Source organism: Xiphophorus hellerii, chromosome 2, assembly GCF_003331165.1.
Source record: "Xiphophorus hellerii strain 12219 chromosome 2, Xiphophorus_hellerii-4.1, whole genome shotgun sequence".
Lineage (NCBI taxonomy): Eukaryota > Metazoa > Chordata > Actinopteri > Cyprinodontiformes > Poeciliidae > Xiphophorus > Xiphophorus hellerii.
In genome coordinates, this window is record NC_045673.1 from 27649104 (window position 1) to 27667260 (window position 18157).

Sequence of the window (18157 nt, forward strand, 5' to 3'; positions counted from 1 at the left end):
CTCGGAGGCTGTGGTTTGTAGAAAAGCTGTGTTTATGGTTGTTATATTGTCATAGCACAGCAAAAAAAAACAAAAAAAAAACTGTGGTAGTCAGTAATTATTATGAGAGTTTATAGAGTCTTTCCTGAATGTTTTACAGTGTGTTGTTTCAACCTCATCAAAACCTCAATGGCGTGCCAAATTTTGATTTCGACACGAAAGGTTCGATATATGAGAACCGAAGGAAAAGGAGAGTGAAACAAAAGATTAATTCATTCAGTTGTTGTGAAAAAGGGGGAAAGACTCAGTTTCTGTTGCAAATTATAACAGAAGTTATTTTCCACCCAAGACTCAACTGCTTGTCAAGCTTTTTTATTTGATTCCACCTGTAGTGTTCAAACAAAGGGGGCTGTCAAACTCAAACTCATTCTGGGCCACATCAAGATCATGAATATCCTTAAAGTTGCAGTATGTAACTTTTAATAAGTATCTAAAAAAAACATTTTTTGTAAAACTGTCACCATGTCGTTACAGTATAATATGAGAAAGAAAAGCCGAAAAGAAAAAAAAAAAAAAAATCAACCTCCATCCCGAGCTACTATTTCTGCCTGAAGAAATTTAACACGCCCGATCAAAAGATTAAGATCGTAGCGCTGTCAATCATGCAAGTGTAAATGCTGCTAAATGTGCAAATGACAATCAGTCAACTCATGGTTCCAGGAAAACGGTTTATCTGCCGTCATCGGGGGCTAAGCTAACTAGCCTGAGAATCATTGGCAGGCTAGCTGTAGCGTAGCAAACAGCAAAGGGAAGGACGGTAGCGGCAGGGTGATTGACAGCGCTTGGACCCTCCTCCTGGCTCTGATTGGTCGATTCTAACAGAGCTGTGTATTTGTTCACAGCAGGACCAAAGGAAGAAGACAGAGGAGTTCAAATGTTTTTCAGAGATTATCTGTCACAGTACTTTTAACAAATATGTAAAAAATATTTTTTTAACAAAAGTCATACTGCAGCTATAGAGGGTCTGTTGTGCAAGAATGTATTGGTAAAACCCATTAAATTGTTAAAATATTAATAAATAGCTGTCTCTATAGTACTTCTTGAATTAAACAATATTAAACATCTTTTGATATTGATCTAATTCTGCTTTGATTTCATTGATGAAATATTTAAGCACACCGCTGTTTCTTAAGGTTATTTTTATAACTTTAAATTCTACAATTTAAAGGGTCACATAAGAAAAGCTATGGCGGGCCAGATTTGGCCCCCGGGCCTTGAATTTAACACATGGAGGCTAAAGCATTACAGAACCTCACATTTACAAAGCCTTGCAAAAGTACTTACTGATGTTTTCCACAAACCAACTAATGGCCACAAAATTAAACATTTTAGCCTGAACACGTAGTGTTGCATATGAAAAAGTAGCACTTTTCTTCTCCCACAGCCTTATTGTAAAATATGGTAGTGGCAGCATTATGCTGTGGTGGACAAGGGCTTTAGAGTAGAGTGGAGATTCACCTTCAATTAAGGCTGCAGTAGAAAATTTACAGTCAAAGCTACAATGCAGTGGTTTTTGTCAAAGCGTATAAGAATGGCCTAGTCAAAGTCCAGGCCTAAATTCCTGTGTCAGGACCTAAAGATTGCTTTTCACCAACATTCTCCCCCCACGCTCAGAGTTTAAGCTGTTTCCAAACTAGAATGGGAAACGATTTCAGTTTTTAGATGTACAAAGCTTGAAGAGACACATTTCAATAAGCATGTTGCTAAAATTCCAGTGAAGTATTGATCAACTAAATATTGATTTAGAAGGTTGAATAGAGATGAACTGAAAGTGAAATGGATTCGATTTGAGGGTCGCAAAAGTTCCACTGAGCGTGAAAACGTCCACATTGCCCTGTAAGAAACAGAACTCCGCAGGAACAAAGTTGAGGTGATCGGTGCTTCTCCAGTCGCCATCGTTCCATTTCTTCATCTTCAGTCGACTGATTACCTGGGAGGCCTGTAATGTTCAGGTATTCCATCCTTTTACGGCCTGCATTCACCATTTCCAGAGCCAACAGGAAATCTGACGTTCTTTACCGGCACAACTGCTGCTGACCCACGGCAAGAGACATAATTGCTCAACGCGTTAATCACCACGTTGCCTTACGGTTAATGCCGTAACAACGTGAGCTGCTCTCCAATTCAATCCGTGGCTAACAACACCCTGTCGTTAAATAATTACATGCTCAGCGTTTTGTACCAGGCTGAAGTAGGCACAGCCCAGAGAAAAGGAAAGAAATCCACCAAACGACCTCTATTTATAGTGACGTTAGCGGAGGTTTAACTGAGCTAGACAAGGAGATGTATGGAGGGAAAAAACAAAACATCCAAGAATCCATCTTTTTCTGCAAAATAGTCTTGAGTTAGAAAATATATGTATAAAAAACACTTAAATCTACATATGGTTGCAATATCTATGACTTGACTAACATGTTCATTGCTTACCTAAAATAGTAGCCATCAGCAAAACAAATTATCCAAGAAATCTAGTTCATGTTTCAAATCAGAAAGCAAATCAGTCTCCTCTGTACTAAACTTCTCTGTACTTCTGTTATATGAAAACAGAATGAAAAGGAGAATGAAACAACAGTAATAATGAAATACTAGCCGTCTGCATTGGCCGAAAAACAAGACTCTGCTGTGCAAACAATAAAGGATTGTGAATCAATAAGTTGAACAACTTCAGGGACTTCTCTTTAAGGTGGGTAAAAGTCAACACGCGACACAATCTCTGGCCTTGGCGTGTAAAGTTTTCCGCTCCTTAGGACTCAGGGTGTTCCTTTTCTGATAATGGAGCACTGTCCAAAAATATCCAAACATCATCTCCTACTTTTAAAGGATGGAAAATGTGGCTTTGTGTTTTCCTGCAAAAAAAAACAAACATACCAGGCGGGTTTCCGACGCAAACTTAAGTTTCCTCATAGGAATGCAAAAGATGAAGAGACGGCGAGAGACAAGCAAAGGTGTACGCTTATGTTATGGCAATCCCTATTGTCTTGTTACAACATACAGATTCTCCGTTTGTGCCAATTAAAATTTCCTCACATTCAATTTCTGATTCATTCAACTGATGATTACTTAACTACATGAATAAATGTTTGGGCTAAGATGGTTAGTTTGTCTACAAGTATGGAAAACTTGTTTGTCTACAAGTTTGCCAGGAGAACTTAAGTTCTCCTGGCACACTGTTCTTCCCATTAGCATGAACTATTCAAAACACTTAAAAGAAGTTTTCACAAAATGTGCTACATTTGTTAATGTTTATGCCAACTTAAGACCCATTTTTAGATGTGGCAGAAGGTAACAGAAACAATGCAACAACATTTCAACCTTCAACAGATGAACAAGGAGGATGTTTAAAAGGACCGGAAGATACAGTAACTGACAATAATTTGATGCAAGCGGTTGTCATGCAGGTAATGCATCACAAATTGGTGACAAAGTTTCAAACAGTTGGAGAAAATTATCCATTTTTCCCCGAAGGCAAGAGAAACAAAACGAGCCAGGAAAGAAAAATGCCTGAGATCACGCTCGATCCTTTATTTCCAAATCTCAGGGTACGATCCAACCAAAGCTCGGCTGGGCTTTTGAAAATTGTGAAGCGCGGCGTGAATTTATTTGTTAATGCACTTGCATATAAAAGAACTCCGCTCCCTCATTTTTCAGTTTCAGCCTGGAGGCTATTGTGTAATTAGTGCTCAGCTTTCATTTCGAATAGCTTTGCCTAAGTAGCAACCCTCTGACCTGTTCAAAACACAGCCCACGGCACAGCCAGAACCAGCTAACGAGACGACAGCCACCCAGATTTGACATTTTGAAAATGAACAATGCGGAACTGGGGTAATTTGTCGAGGATGTAAAGCGGGATGTGTTGAATTTTCAGTTCGACCGGATGTAGCGGAGCTTCTCTAAAGAATAGCATTGCTGAATGTGAGGCGGATGCTCCGTTGGTGTGCTTCTTTGCCGACTTTGTTGATGACAGAGAGGCTTTGGAAGGAAATGCAAATGCCTCTTAGTGAAATAAAGGAATGTGCAGGATGATAGCAGCGTGGCTTTCCTTGTTGCCGACATCAAAAGGCTTTTCTTTGCTTATATTTGGTCAAAGACTAAGGACCGGGAGTTTTATTTAAAGAGTGAGAAACAAAGGACAAACTTCCCCTTAATAGTGCAGTAGATAATTGAAAATGTCATTAAAATCTTTCACACGGGAAAAAAAGATCCTAACTTGGCACAAATGTTCCCAAGGGCTTACTAGTTTTAGAATAAAACAAAAGTTAGCCACTGAAAAAGACAAGATGGCCGCCACGGTCTTCAAGGATAATTCAGTTTTGCTCTATATTTGCCAATATTTATCACAGATGAATGCTTTGGTTTCAGATCATACACAATGCAGCCCACAGAAATCATATTTACTTTTAACTTTTTAATTTTTTTTTTTAGATGGCCACTGGGGTTGTCATGTAAAATACATTGTTGCCCTAAACTTTCCAATTAGATGGAGTCTGGTGTAAAATCATAACCTATGAGTTTTGAACCATATAAGTCATATATAATTTCTTTATTTTGTGCTTTCCTTTAATGGTGGACATTTTTTAAAATGGCCACTATGGTTCTGATGAAGAATGGATGTTTACACTAAAATTGGCAGTCGTTATTGCTAGGGCGAAGAAAACAAAAAGTTAGGTTCACTAAACACTAATCTGCTAAAGAATCTAGGCTCTGCTATTGCTAAACAGCTAAAGACATTTGAAAATTAGCAAACGCTAATGCTAATCTCCTTCCCGTTAACAACTGGTTTGAGACTAAGGGCAAAGTCCTCAGTTTCTGATTTTGATACATATTAAAATTGGAGTTGTATAAATAAGATGACCAAAGTCAATGATGTGACGTAAGGTTCATCCAAGTAATAAAAATGACTTTTTAGGCAATAGAAAGGTTCAAAAGTGCCAGCTATCTTTAATAATGATTAATCATACTGAATTTGAAGTAAATAATGAGAAATGTGAAAGGAATACAACCTGAGGGGTGAGAATAGATGTTTGTATGCAGATTTGAAAGATTTTTACAGTAATATGCAGCACTATTAAATGGTGTAAAAATGGCAGAACGGCACTAATGTACAGCACAGACAAACATTTTGGCTTGAGTCTTGGGAAAATGTCATTTTTCCATGAATTGATACGGATGTGGAAGTTATATGATCTTATGTCATCCTGTGATGGATGTTTTTCCAGAGATGGTTGGGTCGGAGGGGTTTCTGTTTTATGGCGTCGAGTCCAGCCTTTTGCCAGGCTTCTGGATGCATCTGTTGAGTCTGAGGGAACATTTTGACCCTCAATATCTCACAGGAATGTTCTAACTTTCATAAATCACTGTCTTGATCTGCTTCACTGTTCCAAAATATTCTAAAGCGCTGGAGTTAAGGATTCAGAAAAGTGTTTCTTATGCATCACAGTGACTTTCTGTCTTGAGCCATCACCTTTGTGAGGGCAAAGCAGGTGGCTCATTTAAAGCCTCCCTTTTACATCTCCTGCTAAGAGAGTGGAAAGCCTTAGCTGAGGAAACTGGGTCTTGGAAGCTGTCCATTTTCATTTTCAGAGCATGTGCGCTGGTAATTAATTGACTTCCTCCCTGGTTTACATTTTGTCAAGTGCTCCAAAGAGCAGAAACCGAGGCAGGTGGCTGAATTAGCATATCCCTTGAAAATGAGGCAAGTCAAGGCTGGGAAATCCTGCGTCACAGCATTCTATATCCCCGGAAAACCTCCACAGGCGTAAAGACTGATGTCTCAGTCAGAGAACGCCTTTGAGGCCAGGGTCGCTCCTGTTCAGCCGCGTGTTGCTGGAGGCTGTGTGATTAAATAGAAATCAGGTCGCGTCAAATGTGAGATCCCCAAAAATGTTGGTCTAATTGGTTTCTCTAATTTTCTAATTTTTTTGTATAGTCAGAGAGCTGCCAGTCAGCAGTTGTCAGGTGACTTCATACAGCATCATATGCAGGGGTCCTTTTCTTTTATGCAGCTGTAGCATGCACCTGAATTTGCCAACAACAAAGCAACTGGTTGTCTTAAGCTGCGTAGTCCGTTCAACTTCAACGGACGAAACATTAAAAAAGTGGTTCCAAGAAAATCAACTGTTGTTCAATACTTGGTTAAAGTAATGTTTTTTCTTTTCCTGTTTTACAGAATCCTACTTTGGGGATAGCCACTGTAGCATAGTAGCCGTCCAAGATGTCTCAACCTTCCAGCTGTCTCTGAAGTTCAAAACGAGTCGCCGAAGTGGTCTTCTGCTTCTGGCTGCTGGAATGGAGGACTACCTGATCCTGGAGTTGCTAAATGGGAAACTACAGGTGAGATTCAACTGAAGCAGAAGGAATATATGTTTTTGGGAAGGGTGTCATGTGGAAAAATAGCACAACCAATTAAAAATTGAGTTTTTTCAAAAGGTTAACAGAATATCTACTGTTTCAACTGCCATGCTATACTGACACATAGGACAAATGATACATGCACACACTCGTGGGAAACGGGTTGGCGTTTTCTAAAAATACTTGTCCGCACAGAAACATTTCCAAAAATGATTTTTATCAGCACAGATATGCAGAGAACGGCCCAAAATGCCATTTTTTTCTCACCCGGACCTGTAGGCGGAAGTATGGGACAAGGCCTCTGCATAAGGTGGCATAAAGTGACCAATAAGGTCAAAAAACAAAAATGGTGGGCGTGCCGTGGTGGCGGAGGGGTTAGCGCGACCCACATTCAGAGGCAACGTGGCCTCGACGCAGCTGTCGTGGGTTCGACTCCCAGACCCGACGACGTTTACCGCATGTCTTCCCCCCTCTCCTTCCCCCTTTCCTGTCAGCCTACTTTGAAAAAGGGACACTAGAGCCCACAAAAAGACCCCTTGCGGGGCAACAAAAAAAAACAAAAAACAAAAATGGTGAGGACCAAGCCACAAGGGAAATCTTTTTTGTGGAGTGATAAAGTCAAGTTTCTTCTTGTGTAACATTGGATTATTAAACTAGTAAATTGCAAGAAGACCATATAATCTGCTATTTTTATTGTTGAGTATGATGTGTTTGGGATTATAGGGTTATAGGTAAGGTGAGAGGTTGGGCCTGTATGTCCATGCTTTCTTTTTTTCAGTCCACATAAAGACACAAACGAGGGATTTTCACTTTGACATCTGTTTTTAAGAAAAAAAAAACTTTTAGGGTACTCCTACTCCGTTTTGTTGTGGATGTGGGGCAAAAACAGTTAAAAATTGCCCCATTTTCAAAAGACAAGTTCCCATGTGGAGGACCCGGATTCTGACCCAGGAAGTCCTATTTATTTATCTCATTCCCCAATCAAATTTCAGTATTTTTTTTAGATAGGAAAGTGACAAAAGCTTTTAGGTTACATGTCGTTCTGCTGGAGAATGAGAAATAATTTCAGAACTTACCCACTTTAAATGTCATGCTTAGCCTATTTAAATTCATTGTAAAACAAAAATAAGCATGAAATTAAAGTAATGTGGAGGCATTAAGGTGCGCAGTTTCTTATAACTGTGGCTGGAAATTAACATTCAAGTTCATCGTATAAAGGACTTTGTGCCTCTTTCCATCATTTAAATTGCCTGTGATTGAGCCTAAATAAAGTCCAGCTGTCCTTGTGAGCTATTTCCTCATGCAGAGACCTTCCACAGCATTAGTGGGATCTCGTTGTCAAAAGTGATCAGTCAGGAAAAGGTTGCAAAAAAAAAACAATTCAACGGCATTAGGTACATGGAACACAGGGAAGACAGAAACAATCAAGTGGAGAAAATATTTCATGAGCGTGACATTATCAAGACTTATACGTCGGTCTGGAAGTGATTAAAAATCGGGGGGATGAAGAGGACATGTCAGAGAGGATGCCAAGAGGCTCACAGAGCAACACTGAAGGAGCATCAGGAATTTATGAGCTGTAATATAGTTAACTATCACCCATATTCTTTATATGTGTGGACTGTGAAGAAGGTTGACAAATCGGAAATCTTTTCTAAAGAATAAAAACCATCTAATTTCAGCTAAGTATTGCAAATGGATATCTGAAGTCACATGAGGAGGTTTGATGAAAACAAGGTTGAACTTTTAAATCTAAAGATGTGTAAATTCAACACTACACATCACAAAAAAAGAAAAGTACCCCAAGTATTTTACACAAAGTCCATATACTTTTTATGCATACTGCACATGCAGACCTCAATTTATGAATTAATAGTTTTTATATTGCAGTTTTATATAACTACTGTAACTACTGTAGTTTGTTATTCAGAAAAAATATAGATCTGAAGTTACGTAGTGACTTTCTTTTGTCCTCTTCCCATAGGCACGAATGAAAGTGGGAGCTGGAGAAGTCATGCTGTCCTCTTCTCAAGATGTGCCGTTGAACAACCTGAGGGACCACCAGGTGTTTCTGACATTGCAAGATGGCAAGCTCACCATGATGATAGTTCATCTGTTTTCAACATACGTCCCTGTGGATCTTGGTGGGGAAAGGCTAAATATCGACCGTGGCATTTGGCTTGGAGGAACCGGTGACCTGGACACTCCCTATCTCAGGAACGCCATCCCTCCTTTCCGTGGCTGCATTACCGACGTTAAATTTGAATCCCATCAGTTTAACATTCTCAACTCGGCATTTAAGCAGTGCCAAGACACCAAGGAATCTTGCAGCAGTGAGTTTGAGCATAGAGACGGGGAGACAATCAGTTTCAGCACTCCAGATTCCTTTGTGTCCTTCTCTACATGGAGTGAATCTGCTAATGCTCCAATGTCACTGGAGTTTCTAATGAAAACCACCATAGAGGATGCTTTACTTGTCTTCCACCATGGCCAAAAGTCAGACTTTATTGCCATCGGTGTTGTAAAAGGCTATCTCAACGGGGTTTTGGATCTAGGAGATGGTTTAAAGTCACTTGAAAATACACAGGTGCAGCTGGATGATGACCAGTGGCACAGGGTCCAGATTCAGGTTAGCCCGGATTCTTTTGTTCTTAAAGTAGACAGCCAATCATCCTCCATTCCTCTCGACTCATCACAAAAACTGGATTTGGTAGGAAACCTGTACTTTGGAGGCATCCAGAAGAAGATGAAGGAAGTATTTAGTGAAAGTGGGTCCTTGAATCGTTTTGAGGACTACATCACATCTGAGTCTTTCATTGGATGCTTTGGGGGAATTAAAGTAAATCAACGGGACAAAGGTCTGCAGGATGCTTTGGTGACCAAAGATGTACATATAAAATGTGAAGGAGATGACTATGACTACTCAACTTATGATGAATTTGATGGACCCACCACTTCCTCACCCATTGTTGATTTCGTAACTCAATTTGCTGAACCTCAATTAAACGACCAAGAATGTTATCCAAACAATTTTGAACCTGAGGTGTTCAGAAATGTAACAAAACTTCTCAACATCACCACTTTGCGAGTACCTGATGGTGAAGAAGCCTATCTTGATATCAACAATCTGAGACCAACATTTGACCTCAGCGCTGCTGGGTTGAGCCAATCGCAAATTATCTTTACACTCACCGGTGATCCCTGGTATGGCCTGGTTGACGTTAATGTCAATAGAAACACTGAAAAATTCTCTCTGCTTGATGTGGTCGACAAGAAAATCAAGTATATGCATGATGGAAATGGAGGAACCAGTGATAAGATCTCCTTATATGTACGTGTTCTAAGTAACAGCTACCTTCCAGGGTGCCTAAAAGGTACCCACAGTTATTCGATTCCGGTGGAAATTATTCCAGGCAGGGCCTCACCAGGATCCACTGTAGAACTTCCTATCACAGAAAAGGGAAGATCTCATTTGAGCCCCAACCTTCTTAAAATAAGTCAATCCGCCTCCAATTGTGACCAGTTAGTAATAACTGTGACCTCGGCTCCCTCTTTTGATTTTGGTTACCTGGTAAATAGTCAGCAACCAGGAAGAAAAATCTCAGAGTTTACATGCAGAGACCTGAAAGATGGAAATATCTATTTTGTACACAAAGCAGGCAGTACCAGTGAAATGACCTTGAAAGTGTCGGAGGGTGGGTCAGTAACTCAGTCAAGCACTTTTATGTTGTTGGCGATACAACCAAATGCAGTCATTGTCGGCACCACTGGCCTTAGCGTAGTCCAAGGGAGCAATGCGTCAATAGGGATTCAGGATCTGGCTGTCAGCCATCATCCTCGTAATGGGGATATTTTATATATCGTCACACAACCTCCTGTGTTAGGAGAATTAAGAGTTAGAGGAAGAGATGGCATGTACACGCAAGTTACAAGTTTTCATCAGTTTCATCTGGATCGAGAGCTAATTAGGTATTTTAGCACAGATACAGATAGCCATGAAGACACTGCGGTGGATAACATTCTGTTTGACATCCATTTGGGAGAGTTTGTTCTCACAAACAACCTCTTCCGAGTTGAGATCCAACCTCCCAAAGTAAAAGTTTCATATCTGGAACCTCTGGAAGCCAAACCTGGAGAGAAGCAGATAATCACAAAGCTTCAGGCTGAAGTGCAAGGCAAAACCCCAAATCCGCAAACAATTAAATACATTCTTGTGAAGTCTCCTGCACATGGTAGCCTCCAGATATCAGACAAAGAGTTGAACAAGGGTGACATGTTCACACAGAAGGACATTTTGGACAATGCTTTAAGTTACATAGTGCGGATGCAAGGCTTTGTGGATACTAATGACCAGTTTCAGTTTAGAGTCTCTGTTGAGGACCAGTATTCTCCATTATACAGCTTCCCAATAAGCATACTTGCTGGAACGGATGACTATGTTTTGACAAATAAGCATCTTGTTGTTTTACAAGGAGGTGAGCTAGCTTTGAACAAAAACCATCTCTGGCTGCAGTTTTCAGTTTCTCAGGACATTTTGTATAGAGTCACACAAGAACCAAAGCATGGACGCCTTATAAGGGATACCCCAGGACTGCCTAGATTTGATGGGGCAGTTAAATATTTTAGTAATGAAGATCTTGTACATGGTCAGCTGATTTACAAGCATGATGGCTCCAGGACTACAAGCGACGAGTTCCACTTCTCAGCCACTCAGCAAGATACAGACAGTCCAAAAGTGGTGACGGGTATCTTCAAAATACAGATTCAATTCAAGAATGAGCACGTCCCAGTGAGGATAGTGGATAAAGTCTTCAACGTGGTCCGCCGGGGTCAGCGCTTGCTCACAACCAACATCATTCAGTTTAAAGACGATGACTCAAATTTCAATGACACTCAAATTGTCTATGCCAGAGAAGGAATTCTTTCGGGCAATATCATGTCAGCGTCCAATCCATCGCAGCCAGTTTTCCGTTTTACACAAGCTGACCTGAGGGACAAGAACATCTTATTCGTCCATCATGGAGCAGATCAAGAACGGTTTCCTCTGCAGGTTTCAGACGGCTTTCATAAAACCACCGCGATGCTTCAGATCCAAGCTGGTGAGCCCTACCTTCAATTGGTGAACAACACAATGATCGTCATTGACCATGGAAGTACCAAGACCCTAAATACCAGCCTATTGAGCGCAGACTCCAACATGGACATCAGAGATGAAAGCGAGATTAAGTTCGAGGTTACTTCCCCACCCAGCGATGGCAGGATTATCGTGAGTGGGATTGAGGCTTCACAATTCACCCAGGAGGACTTGAAAAAGGGAGTCATCTCATATGAGCACAATTATGAAAGCCTTAAGGCCAAGGATTCCTTTGGTTTCACAGTGCGAGCAAAGGAACTTTCTGAAAAAGGCATATTTAAGATAAAGATTTTTAAACAAGGTTACCTTTCAGAGCCAGAGGTGATAACCAATGAGGTCATCATTTCTTATGAGGGGGAGCACACCATAATCAGCCAGGATCATCTCAAGGTAATCTTTACAAACTGGAGAATTACAATTTGTTGAAAAAATACCAACCTTTTACTAATAGTTCTAATATCTAGAACTTTTACTGTACTAGACATTAGAACGGAAGTTTTAGTTTTATTTGCAAAAATCATGTTTTTCAATAAAATTGACATTTTAATTAGGGCTGTCAACATTAACGTGTTAATATAAAACGTTTAACATGTTAACACTGCATAATGCAAATTAATCACATTATTTATTTTGACCTAAAAGTTCCTCTCCTGTTGACGTTTACCTAGTTCAGAGTAGCGCATTACTTGGCGTTGTACTGTGTTCAATAATGCAGAGTCACAATTGCGAGCGAAAAGACGAGCAAGGAGAAAAATTCACTTTAAAATATTGTAATTAGTGGGCGTGCCGCATAGAGAGGTTATAGACCTTGACACGGTTCTCCTAAGTTAGACTCCCAACCTTGGTCTCTCCCCTGTCCTCTCTGCCTCCTTTTATAGTATCAGATTACTATAAAACTAAAGGCCATTAGTACCAAAAATTATTTTTAAAAACTCAAGGACATTTGGATCAAACCAAGGAAGTATGTAGCCTACTTACTGCAGTGATGAATTGTCCTTCCACTGAAGCACTAACAGGTTATAGTTAACATTTCTAAATTACATTAGAAACAAAATTATTTCTTTTAAACCTCTCTGAATATGAAAACCTGGAAGACTGATGTTTGGTTTGATGCAATAAAACTCAAACATTTTTTGAAAACAGAGTGTGATCAATCTGATTTTTTATTGATTGACAGCACTAATTTTAATACAATGTAGCAACGATTACAAGAGACATGTAACTTTCCTTTGGTTTGTTGAAGCTTTCGTTGAATGTGTCAGAGTTCGCGAGACTCCAGAAGAAAACTTTACCATTTCGTAACCCTGCTTCTAATCTACCACATGAAATCTAGGGCTGATGTGACTGTACCGCTGCTGCTTTTAATTTGGTGTATGCACTAAATTGCAGTCTATTACGTGTGGAAAACAGAGCACTGAGTATCCCCACAGGAGCTTCCTGAAGCCTGGTGTTATTTCTAAGATGAGCCTGCATGCACTTCATCCTAAAAGCAATTAATGAAGTTTAAATTGCTGGTCCAGTCATAACACACTCTGAGTGCATCTTTGTATGTTTTGACTTTCGAAATAATGAGAAACCTTTTTCTGAAAGTAAAAACGTGAATTTCCACAACTATGCTCTCAATTTAGTTCTGCAATATCGACCTGTGGATCCCCAAACCACTGAACAATTCATAGAGGAAAGCCTTGACAGATTGGCCCCGTCCAAGATCTGGGATGTGAATTTGACCTGTGGGAGCTTTCGCGTCCTTACTATGACATGAATAGTAGCCTCGTCTTCTGGAATAAAAAAATAAAAATAAAGCATTAGCATGCCTGCTAGACAGGCCAAGGCCTCAGACTCCAGAGAACAGATTAAAATATTTCAGAGAGGGATGGGCTTTAAATCTGCCTGTGTAGAAAAACAGCAGCTTAATTGTTTCCAAATGACACAGAAGTATTTTTAGGAGTTGCTATCAAATTTGTGTCAAAGCATGTTTCAGCTCCTTAATGTACAATATGCCACAGTCATTAAGTGCAAATGAAAACCTGAACTCAACATTGCATGATTAGAATGAACAAGCGCTTGTTCAAAGGAGAAATAGCAGCAATGTGAAGATGTCCCCACAAATTCTGCAACAACAGTTTGATATTAAACCGGTTTCACTTGTTTTCCAAACTGGTTGAGACGATTTTACAGTTTACAGCCTCCTCTCCAAGATATAATGTAGCTTTGCATTATTAATAAGATACTGAATTCTAAATCACATGTGGAAAGCTCACTGGTGTTTCATGCTTGAGGAAGTATTTCACCTGTGTATACTGAGATAAAACATATAATGATAGGTTTTGTATGAGTATATCAAAATGTCAGCCTTACACAGAGCGTGGTCTTTGGATTTAGAAAGCAGCCATTTTTTAAAGGGGCGGTATTATGTAAAATGTATTTTTTTTTTAGCTTTACGTCATGTTATAATGTTAATCCCTCATCAAAAACATGCCTAAAGTTTTGCTTTGATTCTTTTATGTACATTTGAGAAATCCTTTAATCTCCCGTGGCAACCAGTCAGCTGTCAGTTTCTTAAAGCGACAGAGGCCCAAATTTAATTCCTTCTATTACAAAGTCAAATTTCATTTAAGTTATATTAGATAAATACAGCATTTTTATAACTGGACGTAACAGTTACTTGGATGTGCTGTAAAACTATTCTATGTGGCTGGAAAACACATAATCCTACCCCTTTAAGCTTTTATTACAGGTTTTATTGACATTTTATGCACTTGGTTTTCTCTAATATAGAAAATACTGATAATGTCGACCTTTGCCTTTCAGGTGGAGCAGACCGATATCCTTCCTACAGACATGATTTTCACACTGAAAAGATTACCTAATCTGGGTCATGTGGTCATGCTGAAAAACAGTTCAGAGGACGCAGCCTCTCCGGTCCTCGACTACATCCACTCTTTCTCTCAGGAAGACATCAATCTGAGCCGAGTCTTCTACGTGTCTGCATCTTTGCAGGTTAGTGGGTACTTCCTTTCATTCTGCTCTCCAAAGTCAACGTGTTTTCTATCACGTTGAAACAGAAATAAATCTGAACAAACCCCGTCTCCGATGGCCTGTCGCCGATTATCGGAAAATCGTGTCAATGTCTGTCTCTTTCAGGGAAGCGACAGTTTCACGTTGGATGTGAGCAATGGTTTCAGCACGGTGGAGGACCTGACCGTCAAGGTGGACATCATGCCCCGATTTATACCCATTCAGGCGTCCAACTTCTCCATCAAGGAAGGCCTCAGTCGAGTGATTAACGAGGAGATTCTGAACATCTCGAATCATTTCTACAGCTTAGTAAACATCGACTTTTCTGTGGAGGAGCTTCCGCAGCACGGTGAAATCCGCAACCTGGAAGGAGACGAGCTTTCTTACTTTACATGGGATGATGTAAGCATACCTACATATCTGTTTTATGCACTCCTATTGGAAATAATACAAACTGAAACAGCAAGATTTGTCTACTGAAATATGTTCTTAATGGGACATGAAATCCACACCAATTGTTACCAGCGTTTAGTGTGAATTTCAAGTTAACAGTCTGATTAGAAATATGCTGACTTAGAAAAAAATTGAAGGTGTTCAATACTTATTTTCCTCTTCTTATGCCTGCCATAAATAATGCACGGTCACAAAAACGTGACAAGCTGAAACATGTCTCTGCCAATTATTTTCTCTCACTTTCCCTTTGACATTACCTTATAACATAAGTATTGGAAAACAACAAGACACAAGTACCCAGTGTACCACGCATGTGAATTCATGCATTTTACAATTCCGTGCTTGTAAAAGATGTCTTTCCATTAAATTTGCAACAACACAGATGAACTTAAATAAAAAGAAATGCACATAATGTTCGCATTTGAGGGCCGAAAACATCCCACGGTTGTCTCGTTTTGAAAAGCAGAAGAATGAATCTTTTTATCCGGTCCTAGTGACTCTGGGGAGCACAACGTCTTACTCCCAAAAACTGCATCGCGGTTGCTATGCCACACCAAGGCATCACAGTGAAGTTTTCCCTAGCTATTAGCAGTTAGCTCTGCTTTGAGGTTTGTTGTGCTGTAGCAGGCGGAGAAGTGGAGGGAAGAATGCCAGAGCCGCTGCAGCGCATCTATCTGGTCTCCCTCCGTGCGGTTGAGCCGCCCCGGCTTCGGGATACCATGAAAAATGGATGAGTTCTTTCGAGTGGAAAACATCATGCATTGTGAATGGAGAACATAGTTTAGCGGAGGTAGTCAGTCACAAATCTGAAAGTTCCTGCAGCTAGCCTTGGTTCTCTCCCCCTCTCTCTCCTTTTCCTTCACTGAGCCACGGTGGAAAAACTGACGGTGCCTTCGGACCGCTCGGAGCCAAAATAAACCGGCCTGGTGTATTCCTATAATAATGAGTAGGTGCATCCAAACGTTCTCCCATTTGCTCCCGCCAGATTCACTCACATTTTTCCCCAAAGATTCGAACTTGAAAATGAATTTGTCTAGTGAATAGTGGGAATTATCCTGTTAGAGACAAAAACGAGGGTAAAAAAAAAAAAGTTAAATTATAGTGGAAAAATGTATTTATCTTCCTCTGTGGTAGCAAACCCAACAGAAAAACTGCAGTACATGCATTTTCAAATCAGTATGAAATACCTCTCCTCTGGCAGGGAAGAAGGTTTTGATATGACAAAGTCATAAATCAGGACGTCCTGCTGAAGTTATTACAGCTTACAGTAACATAAGTACCAGATGGAAACATGCAGGGAGAGTTACTCAAATAGGTCTTCATGAACTTCAGCCAGAAGAATGTCAAGACACATCTGGGTTAAATGTGTCATCTTAGACCAAATGTGTCATACATCAGTAGACTCAACGTCAAGCAGTAAAGTCATTCACACGTGCAGAGACATACAACTTATTTTGTCAAACCAATACAAGCTCTCTATTGGGTCTTCTAGGTATTTAAAGGAATTGTTCGGGTTTTTTATTTTAGTGTGGATCTGTAAACGGGATAAAAACATATGATAGCATAAATTCAGGAGATGACCTATGACGCAACCTTGTAAAATCAATTTTAAAACAAAAAGTTAGTTTTCTGGCTAAAAGTTGCTGTAGAGAAATTAAGACCAAAGTGGACTGTAGTGTCAAAACAATACCAATTTCAAAAATGTCAGTGGTTTATAGGAATCCTGTTTTATGAGCGTTATGTTTCCACTGGGACGTTGTTAGCACATAGGCTAACTATTATTTACGTTATAAATGTAGCTGGAAGGCAGTGTGCCACCAAATTATCATCCTGGGAGAAACATACCTGTAAACCTCTTCCGACAGGCATAACTGCCTGATAATAAAATGGTGTAAATGACAAAAATAATTCAGCAGTTTAAGTAAAAGCTATGTAACTGACATTTGCATCACCCAGTGACCCTGACCAAAAATGAGTTTTGTTCGAGCGTTTCACACAGGAGGAATATTAAAGTATCGCACTATTTCCAATCTCAAGTTCCTGTGTAGATGGTCACTGGCTTCTGTCTAAATAACCAAGCAATGTAACTGTTAACAACGGTTTAGAGATGAAAAAACCCACATTCTGGGATGCTTTGTACGCAATATAAAAAGCAGAAACTTTTCAGCGTTTACTGAAGAACATATGCTGTGTTAAATCCAAATCTTAAGATTCTTGAGGGCAAGTCTTGTTGAAAAGCTTTTAATGGTTAGCACTTGATCTATAAAGTCTTTTTGCATTGTGATTTAGTAAAAATTAGAGCTAAACGATATGGTTGAAAAACGTATCACGATATAAAAGTCTGATATCGGTCGATAAGTAATTATCAATTCATCTCTCGCTTTAAACATCTAGAGCGCTACCAAACTTGGCATGTTCTTTCCCGTTTTATCTAGTTTTCACTCAGCAGTTCTGCGCAAGTTAGTCAACAGGTTGTTGCTAGGTAACCAAAGAGCGAGTGACTTAGCTGATGCTACCAACCTTGCTTAGCTAGCAGTGAGAGGTTGAGCGGCTAATTTCAGAAAAAGCAGTGTGGTTCTGCATTGGAGTTCTGTTAAATTATTTAACATTCTATCGGACATATTATCTATTGATATTGATCACGTGTATGGACCTTGTTAACCGTTATTAATTTATTAAACAGCCTTAGTAGAAATCTAGACCAGTGTTTCCCAACCCTGGTCCTCAAGGCACACTGTCCTACATGTTTTAGAGGTTTCCCTGCTTTAATGTGCCTGATTCAACTGATTGCAGTTCAACAAACGGCTGTTAATCAGTCATCAATTGAAATCAACTGGACTGAAGCAAGGAAATACCTAAAACATGCAGGGCAGTGAGCCTTGAGGACCAGGGTTGGGAAACACTAATCTAGATTACAACTGACCCACACTAATACGCAGTTCAGTATTTACAAGTTACCTCTTCTCAGATCTTTTTGTGGAACAGAGCAGCAAATTAATCATGAAAAATTTGCCTGTTTGTGGATCTAAAATATTCAGAAAAACAATTTAGCTTAAAAAGCTAAAGTTAAATAGCCTGGGCAAACACTACTTGATATGCTATTGGCTGGCATTTGCAAAGCAGCCAATCCAGGAGCACCATTCTTTTTCCTTGACACTGATTGGT

The 18157-nt window shown here is 39.8% G+C and overlaps 1 protein-coding gene across 1 annotated transcript in view; it reads left to right on the forward strand.

Annotated features, from left to right (window-relative positions):
* Positions 1-18157, forward strand: part of cspg4 (chondroitin sulfate proteoglycan 4) — a 93262-nt gene that overhangs the window by 50860 nt on the left and 24245 nt on the right. Inside the window, exons 2-5 of the mRNA XM_032545213.1 lie at positions 6206-6369; positions 8372-11911; positions 14333-14521; positions 14666-14941. Of these exons, the coding sequence (XP_032401104.1) occupies positions 6206-6369; positions 8372-11911; positions 14333-14521; positions 14666-14941 (4169 nt within the window). The remainder of the gene's footprint in view (positions 1-6205; positions 6370-8371; positions 11912-14332; positions 14522-14665; positions 14942-18157) is intronic.